This window comes from Poecilia reticulata, linkage group LG21 (assembly GCF_000633615.1).
Source record: "Poecilia reticulata strain Guanapo linkage group LG21, Guppy_female_1.0+MT, whole genome shotgun sequence".
In the NCBI taxonomy this organism is placed as follows: Eukaryota; Metazoa; Chordata; class Actinopteri; order Cyprinodontiformes; family Poeciliidae; genus Poecilia; species Poecilia reticulata.
The window spans coordinates 8,622,335-8,641,673 of NC_024351.1; the positions used below are offsets into that span (position 1 = coordinate 8,622,335).

Below are 19,339 nucleotides of genomic sequence, written 5' to 3' on the forward strand. Positions count from 1 at the left end.
TCATCCTGGGAGCCGAGATGCAGCTGCAACAACGTGTTGCAAAACTAACAAAGGTACAGCGAGAAATAAACAGGAGGAGGAAACACATAATGGCATTTCCCACAATGACACTGACCGACGAAAGAGACAAATTATCCGAGTTCGGTAGCAAAGATGGATAAAATGAGATGTGCAGTCTGGGCATTTGTCTAATATGGCTCAAGTTAAACAGTTTTCCAGAAGGATTTACAAAACCTGGCAGAAAAGAAATAAAACAACCAATATTGTGGTGGATGTAGCAGAAATATTATCTACTTCAGAACCATATATCCACAACACAACACTGTTTTTTTAGTGCTTTGGAACTGCTATTTCTGGAGGGTTTTGCCTCTTTAACATGGAGTGCATGTTATTCCATCTCGTCCAACACTGAATTTGCAATGTTTTGATATTATCAGCACATCACAAACATTTTATAGAGTGAATGTCTTTATGTAATTATCAGCAGTTGGGTAACAAGAGGAACCTCATCTCTATATTCACTTCATCTTTAGCAATTTATACCCAGCCAAGCTAAACTGAAACATCACTTACGTCTCCATGTTGTCTCCCTCCAAGACTGTCTGGACTGGCAGGTAACCCAGCCGCGGATGCTTGGCAAAGTACTTTTTCGATCGAAATTTGTTCTTCAGCACTTTGGTGAAATCTCTCATGTCCTCGCCTGATGTTGTCTGTAACAAGGAATAAACAATGCAGAGCGTTTCTTGTATGGATGAAGCATTTCCACAGTCTCTCGTGAACATGTAATCAAGATCAGCATTTCTGTGGAAGTAAATTAGTCCGTTAATTAGGCAACAAGCAAAGGTGTTTCTCCTGCAGAAGCAATTTCAGCCACGCAAGCAAACAACAAATTAGCACAACAGTCTGACCAGAGGGAGAGTAAAATCCCTTTCCAAGGGATTTATACAAACACACAGACATTCACACACATCCAGGCCAAAAAAAAAACAGCTTCAACAGATGACGGATATGTATAACAGGCTTGTTAAAGCTCACATGGCTTACAGGCTAATCCACACAACTTAAGATGGTAGCTTGAACAAATCACCAGCACGTACAGAGCAGCTGCACGAAAAAAAGCCAGAGCTTCATTAAATCTCTCCTGTGACTTTGCTGACATGCCATCTTAGATATTGGAAGCCTAATAAGGCCATATTCCTATCAACTTATACACTGCCCAGCTAAAGTCTTCACACGCCTTGGACATTTTCACAATTTGTCACATAACAACCACAAACTTCAACGCATTTCTCTTGAATTTTATCCATGTAATTGTGAAGTAGAAGGAAAAAGATAAATGTTTTTCTTTTTTTTTTTATCAAAAAAATCTGAAAAGGATTGAAGTCTTGTGTGTTCAACCTCTTTTGCTCTGATACCCCCAACTTAAATCAGTGTAACCAAGTGGTAAATAAAGTCCATTTGTTTGCTTGGTTGCAATTCAAATACAGAGGTTTTGTGAGGACAGAAGCAGCTCATAGGAACTCTGCAACTCAGGTTGGAGAAACTAGCATGGATACATGTCACAAATCTGGACATTAAGACAGAATAGCAAGAAGAAAACCATAAATATTTCCATTACCAGTTTGCCATAAGTCACATAAGAGGTGTGTAAGAAGATGCTCCCGTCATACAAGGCCAAAAAGAATTATGCCAAGGTGATGATTTAAACCCATGCATCATCATTCTCTCCCATTTAAACATTACCTAATACTTTGTCTGTCACAAAAATCCTTATATATTACACTGAGGTTTGTGGTTTTCAATGTCACAAAAAATGGAGAAATTCAAAGACTTTGAATAGTTCTGAAAAGAACTGTAAATGAAAAACGCAGCACAAGAGCTGCAAAGAGAGCCCAGCGGAAATAAATCAACAAGTCACAGCAATATAGTGGGTGTTATAATCCCTAATATGTTCCCCATGGGAATGTGTTTGTAACACTTCAACAAATATAAATCCTCCAAAATGACAGCAGACATATTAGCTGTAGAATTTGAACTACAACAACACAGCCCCTCAGGAAAGGTAAAAGCTTAAAGTGAGAGACAAAACAAATTAAAAGTAGGACATTTTCTCCAGCACAACATTTATAAACTAATGAAAGGCAATATAACAGCTATAAAATAAACAATAAGACAAACATGGGGAGACATGGCATACAGCAGCTGCACAGGATCCAACTAACGTCAACTTAACAGTCTAAGTTTGTCAGACACAGTGTATGACTCAATGAAAACTTGAGAAGCTTGACATGAACAAATGTGATTATATATTATATTGACATTTTTAGGGTAAAATACAGTAAAAATATCACAACTGTTTAATAAAGTTGTGGTCCACTGTGACATTTAAAATGAAGAAGTGAGCTGATTCTGTTTTTGCTCGCTCTCGTAGAAATGACATATTTCAGTCTAACGTGTTTTTCTCCAGCCTCCATCACCTGAAGAATCAATAAATCTGGGTCAAGCTTGATGAGCGAGCTTCATGTTCAACTTTCACAGCTTCTAATCGAAAGCAAACACCTTTCAAGGTTTCTCTGCTTTTGTTCCTACGACCAACCGGGCATCGATCTGTGTGTGTTCGGACGTTATTTCAGCTGCAAAACAGTTTTGTGAAAACAGGTCTTTATATAAGATCCTATTAGTTTCCAATCGCACATATCATTATGTTTTCTCTTTGCCTTTTTAAATATGTTTCACTCTTTCTGCGCACTTTGCAAAAATACATAAACAAAACTTGCTTACTAAAATCTAGAGAGCACAAACCAGCTGCTTTTCACCATCTGCCTACATTTGGTTCCATTCATTGCTTTATGATTAACTTTGAAAGCTGTTTATGCTGAAAAGCCTTCAGCCAACCTCCTGCAGTCAAAGCTGTTTCAGAAGGTGTAAAGTTGTGGCTGCTTGCTTGCAAGCATATAGAACAAAAATCAGCATTGTTGCTTTTAAGTTCAGATACCCCACTAGTCTGTGATCTTTCTTGATCGTTTTTTTTTTCTCAGGCATTGTCCAGCACGCTGCCCCACATATCGCTTTCCCTCCCAAACGGACTAGATCTCTGCTGCACAGTTGGCACAATGTGCCATCATTTCATTCTTATCAGCAAGGTTCTGCCAAACAAAGTCAATCTTTTACAGCTGCGCCGGTTGTTCAGCGCCACGCTCTCAGAGTCAGTTTGAGATCTGTCCTTGCTCTGCTTCAAACAGTGTAGCTGGTCTTCAGTAACTTCAGTTACTGAAATAATCTGGGCGATTTTGAAAAGCAGTGGCCTGTAAAAGTAATGTATAATTTGAAAATGAGAATAATGCTTTATTTCTAATTTCTCACACAGACCTTACTCACTTTGGTGCATTGAAGTAAGAAAAATAAAAAAAATAAATAAACATCTGGAGGGGAAAGTAAACCAATAGATGAGGTTTTCTTTTCATTTTATTTGTGCTAGTAAGTAAGTAGATAAATAAATAAAATTCAATGATCTGCTGAAAAGCAGATTCTTGAATATTAAACAATATTTCTCTACTCTGAATGTTTGCTGTAGGGACATGCTGAAGCTATACGTCAGGTTGTATTACTAACAGGAAGTGACTATAATCTGCTTATGTGGCAGCAAATAAGTATGAAAAAAAAACTAGAAAAAACTAGTAAGAGTTTTAACACACACTTTCCAAGTTTAAACACAGAAGGAAAGTTCAAAATAGCACATCCAAAAGGCTCAAGAATAAAGAAAGAAAAAAATTAAATCACGAAATGAAGGTTTTGGTGTGGCGCAGTCAAAACGTCCAAACTCACATCTGTTTGAGATTCAGTCAAATATTCATTCAACTCTCAAATGTGATTGAGATAAAACAAATCTGCAAAGAATAATTGGACAAAATTTGCACACAATGACATAAAGGCTCATTCCCAGTCATTCCAAACATTTAATAAGTCAGTACCTCAAATGGTGGCACAAGTTGTTACTAAGTTTAAGGGAAGCCTGAGAAAACTGAATAAATCTGTAAGGGGGCAAATATATTAGAATTTTGATTTTAAAAAATGAGCTAAACAAATTTCTATAGGTATGGATATCCAAATCAAACACTTTATTTTATTGGTCTGTTTAAAAATAATTCAAGATTATTTGTTTCAGGACGAACCACAGAGTGATGTTGGAAATAAAGAATCTAAAATTAGCGCGAGAGGAGAAACAGGCTAATTGGGCTTTGTTGAGAAAAGGACACCTTTCTTTTCTACAAGACAATGTCCCAATGCAGAAGCGAAAAGTATAACAAGAAATTGGTTTCCCCGTCTGCACAAAACACTTCCAACACCTTTGGGATGAACAGGAACGCTGACTGTGAGCCAACAGCTTTTGTGTTTTTCCACTATGGCTGAGGCTGTTTTGTGGTTGGAGGAAAACACTTCCAGCCAAGTTCTAAAAACATTTTCACAGACGCCCCACTGGACTGAACATTGTTTCAGCCAAAGCAGGAAGCTTTGAGAGGAGTGGATGCTTAATAAAAACTTAAACTAGTCAGAGAAGAAACTTAAATCATGAAGAGGAAATGAGGCAACAGCAAAGTGTTGAATGGTATTACAAGAATTACCATTGGATATGGCTAAAAATGCGGTGATAGTTCAGGAGTCTCTTCATGTAATAGGAGGATTAATATTCACTGGTTGAAAGGCTGTGTCTAATTTGACATTAAGATGGGCGAGAAGGTTATCAGACACTAAAAAGTGTGAATTTGACTGGATTCATTTAATGGTTAATTGGAGTGTGTGGGAAGGAGATACGACATAAGCTAGCGAGGAAAGCGTGCAGACATGCGAGTCAGGCTGCGTGTGTGTTGCTTCCTCACCGGCGTGCAGTATTCAACCATGGGGTAGTTGAGCTTGTGGCCCTTGGCAGTACGCCCAGAAAAGAAGCAGCTCTGACACACGTCGTAGTTGAAGTGCTTCAAACTGCGATACCTACGTAGAAACGGAGAGAAGTGGGGGGGGGGGAGGAAAAAAGTGAGGAAAGTTGGGTTAGGACGTACTGTCATAAAATGTCACTTCAACATCCTCTGGGTCTGTTGTTCTGCGAGCGCACAAGTGAGCAGATACTCTTGCCCCACAACATGACTCGTCATCTGGAGAGCTGTCGATCCCCGTTGTCACGCCGTCAACCACATGTTCGTAGACGCACAAAAACTACATGCAGACAGAATGACAGACTGCCGGATTTGCACACAAGCAACGATCTGACAACAGCTTTGGGGTTGCTGTCGTCAGCAGCAGCTGTAGCAAGTCTGCCATTTAACAGCTAAATTGAGACAGGAGCCATTCAGACATAATAGCTTAAGTCTTTTATCTTTCTCCCCTCTCCAGCTTTCCCCAAGGTTAGCTGACTGATGAGCTACAAAAGACAGCTATACATCAAAGGATGCAACAGTGCACACAACTGCACCAAGTCAAATACACCATTACATCCTGACAAGAAGCATATTACTATGAGGAGAGGGCGTCAAGTCACCTTCATTCAGGAGGTGATGAGGTGGCCCTGAATTAATTAGTTTAGATACCCAACAATTCTGGCTAATTATGAAGTCAGCGTTCACTGCTCTTTTAAGAGGAAACCCCGCAAACATTTGAAAAGTACTTCAGAAAAGGACACGTTGCTTTACTTTAACACAAGTTTGAGGTAGCAGTAGATTCATTCTTACAGGACTGCCATGGCACCTGTTTCACTCCAAGGTGCAGTTAATGAAATGAAGAAAGCGTCACCACAGATTATGAGTAGTTTAAGCTACCATCCGAAGCAATTAAAACCAAACTAATGCCATTACTGGTGATAACAGTGACTCACGGGAGGCCAAATGCTTTTTATTTCGCTTGACTTTCAGCCATCAGTATACCGTACAGAGTTTCTGATGATCGAACAGTAGCATAGAGAAAGTGGAAAGTGAAAGCCAGTATTCATGTGTCCTTGATACGAAGCATCATTTCAACAGAATCAATAGGGCACTTTTTGTACGAAAGTACCTGAAGAGATCTTTCTTTCTGAACAAGAAAAAAAAAAGATTAATTTTTGACTTTGACATTCTGCCTATAGATGCTGTCTACAGTACATCAAAGGGGATGAAAATGTTATAATGATAATGAATGTAAGTATGAAAATTTAAATAATTAACAACCTAGCTAATGACTGATTTCTATCAAACTTTTATCCTCACATTTCTTATTTATTGGTTTATTATTATTATTATTATTATTATTATTATTTATTTGTACACTTATCAGAACTTATTCTCAAAGGTTGTGCTTATATTAGCTTGTTGCTTAATATTCAATTGTTTTTTCGGCGAATGTGGAAATTTGTAAACTATTTTTAATTGACAAAGTGTAATTTATTTTGAAATTTGGTTTAAGCAATCAAAAACAACAGCAATTTCATTTTTAAACAATGTAGTCTATCTCTAGAAGATATATATTTTAATTATTTTATAGTCTTAAAGTATTCTTTTAAGTTTTTTGGCATAAATTTACCATATTAGGTAATATTAGAAAAAAAATGCAAATATAAGTGATAAAAAAGATATTAAATGCATTTATCAAATACAGACATGATGGATGACGCACTAATGGCCTAGGTTAAGTTAGAGTCTCTGCAATTGACTAAATCGTTTTGAAGTATTCTTTAATAAGTAATCATTCCCTTGAAGCAACCTGATAAAACAGAATTGTAGATGTGCAATAAAACTTTTTGACCTGCAAAGGAAATAGAAACATTCAATATAAACTCATTTAGAGTTTTTGGATCTTTGGCGTCTGAGCTAAATTACTGAAAACATTTTTTCTTCACTCTTCCTAAATCCAATTACAGAAAATAGTTCATCCCATCTGAATGAGTTAAAACACTCATAATGACACATTTAATTTAATCTCGTTAAAAAAAGTTGCAACCTTCAAAACGAGCCACATTTTTTCCCCGTTTCTTGGTGTGACGTCTTCAGACCACACAAAACGCCTGCTATGCATTTTCCTTCCTTTTTCATTTTTGCTATCTACCCTTCCTTCCCACCAATGCTTGCGCTCATCGATCAATGACAGAACTTGGAAGATGTGTGCTTCATCAAATGTCTGGATGTGTTTCTCTTTCTGCTTGCGAAGCAATGGATCTCCAGAGGACAATTCTGCCACTCTGCGTGACTTCAGGCATGACGAGACTCCTTCCCTCTTGGCTGGATAGAGCAAACCTGGATTTCTTCCATCAGCTCACCAAAATGGTTGATCTTTATTTACCAGTAATTTATCCCTGGTAAGAGATAAATTACTCTTACCAGGGTGAGAGTAATTTATCAAGGCGAGCCGAAACATTTGCACCTGTGGAAACCGGCGGAAGCTTGTTACGAGTTTTAAAGGCTCTTTGTAAACTTTGAGGAAGCAGACTTGTTTTATTTGTTTGTTGGTGGACGCAGTTTTTATTTATTTTTTTTTAGGCATTTTTTTTTTTTGCTTCATTACAAACCTACTGGTGGTATTTACTCAGTAGTATATCAGCTGCTGACATTTAGATAAATGTCTGCCCTCCGGAGCAGATCTGCCCTTTTTGCTCAAGAGTGAACAACCTACAAGAATGTCATATGATGTGTACGAGACCTCGTTACAAGCTGCAGACTTAATCACACTGTTTTTGCTTTACAATTTTGCACAAATGAACACGAGAATGTGAGTGTGTGTACCTGAAGCCCACAATAGGACACTCTTTGCAGATGTTACACTTGGCCTGATGTTTGGCCGTCTCTGCGGCAGCGACCCTGTGCAGGACGGGAAGCCAGACCATAGACTGAGGCTCCAGCCGCATCCAGTCCACAAACTGCCGAGGCTCCAGCTCCACCTTGTTGTTTACCTGTTCATAAAAAGCGACATGTGGTAAGGAATAAGGAGCTGGAAACCCATAAAGCAAAAGTTTATCAACCATATGAGGTTTATGGTTTCTATAAAATTTCAGCAAAGCGAGGTGATAAACTGTAAGGGCACTTTGCAGCATGAGATACAATCAAGTACATCCAGTAAATGCTGCAACCCTGTACTAAACTCCTAATAAACATGCAGACAAATTTAAGATGACCATATATATTACAATGAAAAACCACAGTCCCTGCTATGGCTTTGAGTCTTGAACAAGACTGAATAACTTTTATGAGCTTCTAATTGTTCTTACACTAAACATTGATTGATGTTAACATCCCCATGCTGATCCTGTAGCTGCATTTTTAGTAATGATGCCCTGATCATTAAAAATCCCCAAGCACCTGCTCTTAAATGCATTACCAACCTTGGCCTGTTTAAAGAAGCAGGATTTCTTTTTCTATTGTCTGTTCACAATCGCTTTAAGCTGAAATTGAAACCATGTCTTTTGCCTACTGGCAAACACTCACTGTCACAGCAGTGTCAGCAAAAATATTTTTAACAGGATGCAATAATGAGCCCATTAGACAATCTAGCAGCTTCGACATGGTTGCCATTACCTCTACACAAATGAAAGACAACCTTTCCATCATCCCTGACTCACATAAAGGGCAGCTAAGGAAGCAAAGGGCAGAATACATCGGTAATAAGAGGAGTGACTTATCAAAAAGCAACAGGATGTTCCTGTTCGCTTGATCCATCTAAAAAGCTCATATTGTGCGACAGCCTACACAGCATCTCGGCTTTATTAGCGTATACCTCTACAAATACATCCATGCTATTACACAAAGTTAAAGCAGTCCCACAGTCCCACAATGTTCCCACAGTGAATGGAGATAGTCGATTAAAAAAAATGCTTCATAACAAACTATATACACCCCTCTTTCTATTTCTCTATCCTTTATTTTTAATGCTGCTACTAAAAATAACTTGTGTGAAATAAAATTTTCTATTAGTTATTGCAGAAACAAACAAGACAATTTGACATTTAATGACATACATTTAAGAAAAAAAAAAAAAACTCATATAAAATATTCTGGGATGAAGATTGTTAGAAATTGCCTGGAAGAAAACATGTGCAACCTGTGGATGAATATTGTGGTGTCATCGGTTCTGGTTACGTGAAGGAGACTTTCGCCCTCGGATTAAGAGAGAAGATTACCTCAGATATATTCTTCAGCTCGCCGACATCTCAGATCGTCATTAAACTCGTCACCCTTTCTCTGACCTTTGCCAGCACAATCCAACCGTCTCTCCCATCACATACATTAGTCTCATCTTTGCTTTCCGTCTTCCCTCCCTGGCATCTAACTGCAGAATTATGGCACTTACAGATTAATTACTGCCTGGCTGAAAGGATGACCGGACAGAAGGATAGATGGGAAAACTGAAGTAGCGCGACAAAAGGACGGAGAAGGAGGCTAAATTTATGCCATGACTCCTTCAGCACAGAGCTATTAAAGCAAATGGACTTGGGGGTTCTGCAGAGTCAGTCTGACCAGACAAACTGGAGCACAAAAGCCAGCACTGTGTTTATGCAGGTGGTTTACTGGGAGGTAGTGTGTGTTATTTTCTGGTTTTGCCTGCCAAAACATTGTTGGACGTTTGAATGATTAATGAGGAGCTGAACTACAGCTGACACAGAGATTCATGACCAAACCTGGGAGCAATTTGTTTGTGTACATGTGCATGTTTGTGTACTGAAGCGTGTTCACCCCCATCTATGTCCACGTGTTTGAAAGCAACATCAACAAGAAGATGTGGGAGAGGATTTTCTTTGCAAGCTGAAATCTGCCTCACTCTGATATTTTTTGGAGTGGCAGTGCAGGGAATCAGAAACATTTATGAGGCTGATTTAATGTCTGTCTCTCTTTTTTTTTTTATGTCAGAGCATCAGCCAGGGAAGAAACAGTAAACACAATCAAACAGTGAATCCCTGAGGAAGAGCAACATCGTTAAACAACAGTAAAGTCTAAAATTAAACCTGAGCTGGATGGCTATTGTAAAACTCAAAAGGACAGTCAGCAAAATAGTTTGTGTCAATACAGCATCTATTTTTGATGTTGGCGCAAATGGCTTGGTAATGAAAACAAGGTTGTTAAAAAAGATCAGCAATCTGGTGCAACTGAATGAAAAAATATATTTTCATGTCTTTGTTTATTGTTTTGGACAAAGTTGGATTTGTATTCACAATTATGTGCTGCTTTATGTCAAAAAACACACACACAAAAAAAAAAAAATCAAGTTCAAAGGAGAGAGCACTTTTGAAAGTCACTTTATCCATTTGGAAGCCATGCATGTTTCCATCTGCGTGTTATCTTACATGCTGGAAGCAGCTGCGGACGCTCGGTTCGATGTTGGACCCCCCAAACGCGGCCACCTCCCCCAGCTGCCTGGGGATCTGGATGGCTTCGTGGAGCAGCAGACCGAGCTGCCTCTGGTCACACGTGTCACCCGCTGACGCTACCTGGCTGAAGAGATCTGTGGAAGAGCACAGCGGAGCAAGAACAAAAAATAAATAAAATAAAATTAGGATGAGGGAGTGAGGGGAAAGTCACAGAACGTGGGTGATATTGAGAAGGAATACGCAGGTATAAATAGATACGAAGGGAGAAAGAGCGATGGTATAGATGCAAGTGGGAGGAAAGCGTGTTGTAAAGTGTGTGCATGCAGGTAGGAGTTGGTGGGGAGGACACAGAAAGCACCAGAGGAACAGAATCAGTTTTAATCTCTCCAACTCGGTTTTTCGGTACCAAGCTGTTCCCCCCACTAATCTCTCCTTCCCTGCTTCCAAATCTCCTGCTTCCATGGAGACTGACAGAGCTTCACTGGATGAGGATGGCTACCTGCTGACACTTGTCACATGTTGACATTTCTGTTTCTGATAATGTTATGAAACACCACAGAGTTTATTACACAAAATGAGCAAACAGGGGTTATCCGGAGAAAAGGAGGACAGTGTTACAGCTCTTTCTGCTCCATTTGCAGCTGCCTTTGATCTCCACGTGCGGCTCGGATCTGATGCCAGCTTCCACCAAGCATGTGTGCACATTTCCACACTTGCAATTATGTGCATTTGTGACCTACTTGTCCCCTTTATTTTTATTAGCTCTTAAGACAACTGACCAATCAACGCCCACGGCTATAATGGAAGACTTTCTGATGCGCAATTAGATATGACATTCAGAACCATCGCCAAGAGCGTCAAACGGCAGAACACCTGGTTAGGGATCCGTGCAAGGCTGTGCGAGTAAATGCATGGGATTGACAGTAAATGAAACTCCAAAGTAAGGGAGGAAGGACGCAATCAACCGTGCTTTATACCCTCCTCAAGCTAATAGGAACTGCCAGTGGAACGAATAGGCTCAGGGATGGAGTTCATGCCATGGCAAGAGAAAGAAAGAGGAAAAGGAAGAACAAGAGAGAAGCAAGGGTAAGAAAGATGGGACAATAAAGAAAGGGGAACTGTAAGACAGATGAACAATGGAGCAGGCTGTGACAGGGAAACAGAAACAGAGACAGACGGAGGGAGATATGGCAGCAGAGACAAAGAGCAGGAAGCCAGACTGACAAGTCCTCTCCCAGTGCAGCAAGCCAATGCTCACGCCGTCTAATCCTCAAAAAGAAATCAGAAAGCAGAATTAAATCAAGAACATGGGGAACGCAGGAGGTCTCTCATCCAATTAGACAAACCATTCTCCGACGCTCCCCCCCACCCCCCCGTCTCTGTGTTTGATTAATACTACTAGGATTACAGCTGTAGCGAAGAAGCGGCGTGGGCGCAGACTGATTTGCGTAGGGGAGCAGGGACAGCAGTGTGTGTTTTGGAGCATGTGTATTCCTGTAAATACGCGTCACCCACTCGTTTTCACTCACATTTGTACTTCTCCTCCAAGTGCCCCTTGGAGAGAGACAGCAAGCCGATCTTCATGGAGAGAACGCGGATCTTCCCACTGCGGCCGCTGCAGACAGAGGATTCAACACAAGACCATGAGAGCTTTGTTGGTTTTATTTTTAGAGCAAGCTTCTCCGTTTCAACAATGTTCAACGGATGGATTAGAAGTAGCAGGAAATCGTTAGGTGCTTGTTTGTGTGCATATTTGATTCTAATTCCGTTTTCTGTTTGCCCCCAAACGGCGTTTACGCCGGGAACGATGCTGGCTTACAGCATGTAGACACACCTGTTCATACAGTGATGATTTGTTCATGCCAATTTGAATGTGAATGTCAGCTCTCAATAGATTTGTGCAACAGCTCGTTCGGCTGCCAAACCGATGCTCTCGGTTGTTTGTATGGCATATTGACAATACCGCAACATTCAGCATCGTGCAAAATCTAAGTGTGTTCCCTGAATACAAACATCTACTTGAGAAAGTATCCGTAATCCCAGAACTTTTTCCACATTTTGTCATGTTGTAACCTCAACATTAAATATATTTCAGGATTTTTTACAATTGCAAAGTGGATAGAAACCTGTAAAAGGTTTAATAAGAGTTTGGTGTCCTTTCATTGCATTTACAGCTGCAAGTCTTAGGATGTCCCTTCCATCTGTAAGACCATTTAGAGATGAAGTTTTTATCTATTAGTCATGTTTTACTTAGGAGTTGTTTGAATCACACAAGCTCAGAATAATAGAGGAAGCTTGACCGCAAGACTGATTACTTCAGCATAACTGTGACAGAAATATCAGTCCTATCAATAAGTCGACAGCAAGTTGAAGGTCATGTAAACAAGTTTATATTTCATACTCTGTGCCAGATGCAACACTGATGATACCATCTCCAGATATCCTGTCACATACAGGCAGCCAGCTTTTTTTTACACCTTATGCCTGAAATGCTGTGACAGGTCACATAAAAAAATAATACAAATAAATAAAAAGCAGGTTACTAGCATCGATTTGTTTATTACTAGAGCCGGAAGATGAATTACGACACAAGAAGAGATGAACAGAAATCAGACAGCGGTACTGGCATTCGTGGCTGGGAAAAGATGAGAAAAATCTGATGTCTGCTGCAACAGGAGTCACACACTGCAAGGATTTCATAGAGAATTTTTGACACCAGTTTTGATTTTGATTTTCTGCAGGTTGTCTCTGGTCGAGTGTTGAATTGGCTGACAGTTTCTGTCACACTAAGCAACCTCAGACCACCAATAAAAGCTTACAACCAGAAACTTTCGTTCTAAGACAAAACATTTTGTCAAAGCATTAACCACATGGCTTGTAGCAAACTCCAAATGTAGTTTTTACATCTTTGTTTTAAGGCTGTTTTTCCTTTAGTCAATATTCTACAAAAGGGCAGATTTTTCGAGTGCTCAAGAAATGGTTAAGCTGTCAACCTGTCAATGCAGTCTATCCGTTTCCAGATAATAGCTATCGAGATGCGAAAAGCTTGAAATATCACTTTATTACAAAATCCTGCTTTAAAATTCTCTCTATTGAGTTCTTCCATCTTCATGATGTTGTTTGTTCCTCAAGATCCTCTAACAAACTTTTAATCCTTCCCAAATTAGTTGCCTTTTCCCTGCAAATTAAGCAATTAAATTCATACTTGATTTTATTTGAGGGTATTTAAGTAAAGGGGCCTGAAACAAATATACACTTTTGAGATTGTTCTATGTAAAAAAAAAAAAAGTTTCCAAAACATGTATTCATCTCCTCCCACTTTTTAACTGCACTAGTTTATTAAATAAAATCTTGATAAAATTATTGTAGTTTGCAGTTGCAAGGGTAACAAACTCAATTTTAAGGTGTATAAATACTTTTACAAGACAAATCAGCAGATTTCATGCGTACGTGTCATAAACGTTGAGCAGCCAGTTGAGGCACATGTCAACGCAGAGAGGCACATTGACCAGGTCTTTGTGCTCCTGCTCCAGGCCGTCGTAGATGGACGTCAGGCAGTTGATGACATCTGGGACGGAGAGCAGGTGGCTGTTGTTGGTGAGTTTGTGTTGCTCAAAGGTGTTCTGGGCAACACTGAGATCCAGCAGGTCCACTGCAGAAGAGAAAAGATGAGAGTGAAGAGAGGTGGCGAGGAGGTGAGGGGGAGGGCAAAATGGATAAAGAACAGGGATCAGGAGAAGTAAGTGAAAGTCAAGGGGATGGGAGAGGAAGAAGGTTAACAATGACAAAGAGATGGGAGAGAGGAAGAATTGGAGAGAAAAAAGAACCACTGGTAACCTCTCTGACTTATTCGCTGAGCTTTTGGCAGCGGCTCGGATTACAAGAATTACAACAAATCTAAACAGAAAAGAACAAGAAACTGGAAGTGGCATCCACTATTTATAAACAAAAAAACTACAAATTTCAAGGACGTTTCAGCTTAAGTAGAGCAAAACGACAGGGAGCAGATAAATCAGAGCAATGTATTAATATGAAAGGAATCTAAAGCATAGGCAGTTAATGTAGCGGTCAGCCTTTTAATTTAATTTGTTGGCTCCTCCTTTTGTCTGTGAATTCTTCCAATTCACAGACAAAAATAAGGCCATTATTGTTAAATCAATATCTCACAGTTCTATGATATTCTCCTTCTCAATTTGGGGTTTATAAGTAAGAAAGGGCAAAGAGAACATCTAACAGGCAGAGCACTAAATCCAAACAGCTGCATGATCTCACACCTGCACCAAAATTGTAACAAAATTAGAGTTGCCTGAAGAAATCTAATCAAAAATATGTGATAATTATCTGCACCATAACTAAACAACAGCAAAACCCTGTGAAGGTATTCACTGAAGGGCAAAGACTCAAACTAGGCTATTTTCAAGATCAGCAAATTGTTTAAAAATGAAGTCAGAACAACAAAAAAGATGTAAAGAAGAACTTAAAAGACATTGCTTTTAGACATGCATGTTGTTGATTCAGGCTGCTTCTTTTAAGAAAGGATAGGGACTTTTAGAGCAAAGTTGCCCTGTTTTTCCCTGAACAACAACCTAGATTAGGAAACATTAGCAATCTGTTGGAAATTCTTGAGTTCAGATGGACGGCTGCACAGAAACTATACTATTAGTAGCGGGTCACTTCTGCTTCTAATAACTGAAGAAACTGCACTAAAGGGGGATAAATCAGAGGAACACCATTATTTTGGTCATTGTGTATTTCTTCCTTTTTTGCCAAGAAGTAAATGACTTAATCAATACCACACTTTAAGTTTATCCATCTGCTCTGCATCAAACAAGACCTGCCAGTCGGTCCGATTCACATAAAGACCGAAATGAAAGAACAGCTGGGCTCTCTCTGCCCATTAGGTTTCAAGTTTGTTAATTAACATGTTATATCTTATTTATCTTGGTGAGTCAGACAGCAAATTAGCAGAGTTACAAAAAACTTTAGGTTCAAGTTGAGGGCAACCCCGTCTACTCGGGTTTCTGAGCAGTCCAATGATTTTACAAAATGTGAAATTTTTTCAAGCTCAACTTAACAGATATCTCAATTTATTGCTAATGGATAAATGGACATATTTTTCCAGATTGGGTAGGAATCTTGTCTACTAGATCATAAAGTTAACAGAAAGTCTTATTTTTCGTCAGGCATGGACTCTTTTATTGCCTTAATAACTGTCTAGTAACAGTTTATCTGCAGGAGTATGAATAAGAAACATGACCAGCAGGGCTAATCATCTTCGGAGAAAACTCAAATTCTGATTTAGTTTTGATTGTTTGGCAACCAATAAAAAAAAAAGTCATTGTTTTGCACAAAATTTTTTGAAACATTTTTACCTGAGTGCCTCATTGTTATATGTTATAAGTATGTTATAAATCCGTCAATTTTTTCCCCAAATTAACCATTTATTCGTATTTGTTTAAAATATAAATGTTTGCCATTTTTTTTACACGACTCTAGCTTACAAACACGCAGTTGGTGATCCTTCTGCAGTAAAGGCTTTTTTCACTCCACCTCAGTGTTAGCTCTAATCTAATGAACCGCAGAAGCCTGCATCAAAATGAGTCAAACTGATTTACTCTTATTGCAAAACTATTAGATTAGAGAAGCAATCAAAGACAGCAAACAAAAAACACCTGAATCATTAGAACTGATTAAAAAACAGCAACAAGCCACAGAAACAGTAAACCATGGTGCATTTGTGACATTTTTAGATGTTTTCTGCGTTCACACTCACTCTCAAACATGCAACAAACAGCGGGATGTAAATGAGAAGGCCCTTCTAATAGTGCTCTATTGAAATAATAATGTCAACATCTGGATAATAGTCATCATTTGTCACCATTATTACACTGTGCTGATTTCAAGTAGCTGCTGCCATGCTGGGCGAAACCTCAGAGGAGAAAATCTGCATGCAACGGCTGCGTGTGTGTGTTTATGTCTGCGTGTGTGCGTGTAGGTAGGTAGGTGTGAGAGCCACATGGGACTGTATGTAATAGCCGCCTTAATCAAAGCTTCCATTACAAAGAAAATATGAGCTCTAACATTATGGAAAAAGAAAAAAAAAATCCACCTGTGCACACTAAATGAGGCTGTATTCAACAAGCTTAACACCAGGAACAGCTGTGGCTGTGTCGACAAGATCCCCCACCCACAGACACACGTATAAATATATAAATATATTCATGCAGCAAAAGGTAATTTAGAGCCAAGGTATGCCTGGCACCTATGCTGCACTGACACAGCACCTGGCAAAGTTTCAAATCATTACCTTTTCCCAAAAGAGGAAGAAAAAAAAAATTCAGAAAGAGCAGACTCTGGCTGTGGACATTAAGGTGAGGATGTGTGCGTCTTACTCACAGCAAAGAGCCTTTTGTAGTCTGCGAATCTTCATGGCTGTCCGGTACGCTGAGAATCTCACATTATTCAAGTCCGCTGCAGGCAGAGGGGAAAAGACAGGAAGATGAAAGGTGAATCGACAATGGGGGGGAAATAAAACCAACGTGAGGAGATCAGAAAAAACACAGAGCAACACAAAGCTGCCTGCAGGGCATCACAAGCAGGATCCATGTCTTCACTCAAATCTGACTCGTCTGCAGAAGGAACCAAGACCAAAACGGCGCTAATGTACGATGTGTGTAATTAGGTCGGTCAGTTTCCATCCCCAAGGATGGACGGAGCTATTTGTTGAGTTGCTGCCCTACAGAAAATGCTCCCAAAGTTTCCGAGGTTATTACCAATCAGGCTGCTCATTAATGAACAGTTGTATTGGCCCTCCCACAGGGACTCAAACATCCATTAGTATATTGACAGTGAGTGCATAGGAGGCAAGCTATCAGCAACTGTCTAAAGTTAAATGTGAAACCCAGATGTTTGCTAAGTTAAATGCAATGTTTACACTCTTCTGGGCCAATTTCCTAATTTATGAAGCAAGTTAAAAGCAATTAAATCCCCTACAGTACTTGTTTTCCTTAAATCTTGAAGTATAATATTTTACCAAGTCAAAATGCAGAGCTACTTTCCTGAAGGAGATATTCCTGCTCATTAACGCTCCTTAAAGATGCTGAGAGCCTTTCAGGTATTTCTAAGCACTCTTTGTAACTCACTCCAATGTTGAAGATATTTTTGTCTGCCATGTGAGCAAATAGTCAAAACCAGGACTAGTCTTAGGTATTATGTGAAACCCAATCTGAGAAGGTTGGATTTCTTTCACTGTGTATTTTCTGTTTTGGTATCCTTCTTTAAAACCTAAAGTCCTGTTGATTTCTTTCTGATGAAATGAAATGAATTTATAGCCATCAACAAAAAGTTAACTCAACGTTTACAGTACTTTGTTTAAAAATAAAGACTTCAAGTTTATGTTGTACGTATTATGTTTGCTTACTTTTCATTTCTTTTGTAAAGAGGCTGGACTTTAAGGTCCTAGTTCATTATTTGCATAAGAACATTATGCTTAAAGATGTGCAAATATGAACTCCTACTCTTGCATTGCAGGAATTAGGGCAAAAAGCTCAAGACAGTTTTGGTGTGGAAACAAATCATCTGTCACTCTTACTAAGGTAAGACTGTTCTGAAGCTACATGCATTAGACAGGAACCTACATGGACTTATGCAAACAGCTGGAATAATTTCCCAGCATGACATGAAATTTACAATAAACAAATGTACAGCTTATCTGCATTTTATCAGCATCACTGGCTACAAAGTCCTTAAACATACTAGTATGACACAAAAACCAATAATCGATTATTCTATCTATCCTGCTCTTGTGACAAAGTGCTGTCTTTCACAAACAGCAATCATAAATGTAATAAGTTATTGCATTTGAAAGGTTGATGAAAAAAAAAACCAAAACATGTATTTTTCACACATTTTAGAATTTAGAAGGTAAGTCATCGCAACATGAATAAGGAACAAAATAAATCTATTACATCCTTTGTCTGTTATTTATTTTAAAAGAATATTAACTTTGCAGTTCAGTGTTGCTTCATTTGAAAGGACAGCTTGAGAGGGTCGGTTTTGTCTCCAGACAAATTTAATTTAGGAGGTAAATAGTTAAAGAGGTTTTATACATCATAAAGCCTGCAGATGCCGATCTAGACGAGTAAATCTCAGCTTTATACCACTTAGAAGTAAAACATGTATATTGCACTTGAGATTAAGGACTTTGCAATAAATCTGCTTTATAGTTTAGTTTCAGGTTTTCTGGCCCCAAACGATTTATTTAAAGAAAAAATGTAAACAAATTGTATTTAAGTAATTCACTTGCCCATATCCAACTATGAGAGTTTATATGTTAGGTGCAAAAGTACAACAATTACCAAATTGAACAGGTCATTATGTTAAATAATCATCATTTTAATAATGACAAAAAATAATTGCAATTTTTTTCATTAATTAAACTCTCCTTAACCTCGCAGGATTCTGATAAACACCTGAAGTCGCATGAATCCCTTATGCACGTGTGTTTTGTACCTAGAGATTGGTAGAGCTCCGTCATCTTTGGATGATCCCAGCAGGTCGTCTGTGTCTGGTGACTGAAAAATATGACACCAAGAGAAAACGTTTAGACTGAAGAACAAAAATGTCACAAACACAAAGTGAAAAAAAAATAAAACTGCAAAGATGAACAGAGATTCTTCTGGGATACCAGCTGATAAAAAACAAGGCAAAACCGAAAAGCAGCACCAATAAATTGCCTATAACTAATCAACATTTAGCTAAATTGACTCAAAATGGTCAACACACTCTGCTGGCAACTTTTTGGAAAATCCAGAATTAAGGTAGGGATTATAGGTGAAGAAAAGATTAATTTGCCATATTATTGCTAAAAAATTTTATCGATACTGATTAGTCCACATTTTCGTGACCGTTTTCCTTCTTTTAATATTCACAGTGTTGTTAACATCCTCAGTATTGTTTAGCATCTCCGTCACTGAAACGTAAAGTACGGCTGTGGGTATTAAGTAGTTAAAGTCCATGTAC

At 38.8% G+C, this 19,339-nt stretch overlaps 1 protein-coding gene across 12 annotated transcripts in view; it reads right to left on the reverse strand.

Moving 5' to 3' along the window:
- Nucleotides 1-19,339, reverse strand: part of utrn (utrophin) — a 184,102-nt gene that overhangs the window by 25,922 nt on the left and 138,841 nt on the right. For all 12 annotated transcript variants that reach the window (XM_008397714.2, XM_008397715.2, XM_008397707.2 and 9 more), the window contains 8 exons: nucleotides 18,830-18,891; nucleotides 16,715-16,789; nucleotides 13,769-13,970; nucleotides 11,848-11,933; nucleotides 10,295-10,452; nucleotides 7,743-7,909; nucleotides 4,878-4,989; nucleotides 574-710 (listed from right to left, as the gene is read on the reverse strand). In XM_008397714.2, the coding sequence (XP_008395936.1) occupies nucleotides 574-710; nucleotides 4,878-4,989; nucleotides 7,743-7,909; nucleotides 10,295-10,452; nucleotides 11,848-11,933; nucleotides 13,769-13,970; nucleotides 16,715-16,789; nucleotides 18,830-18,891 (999 nt within the window). The remainder of the gene's footprint in view (nucleotides 1-573; nucleotides 711-4,877; nucleotides 4,990-7,742; nucleotides 7,910-10,294; nucleotides 10,453-11,847; nucleotides 11,934-13,768; nucleotides 13,971-16,714; nucleotides 16,790-18,829; nucleotides 18,892-19,339) is intronic.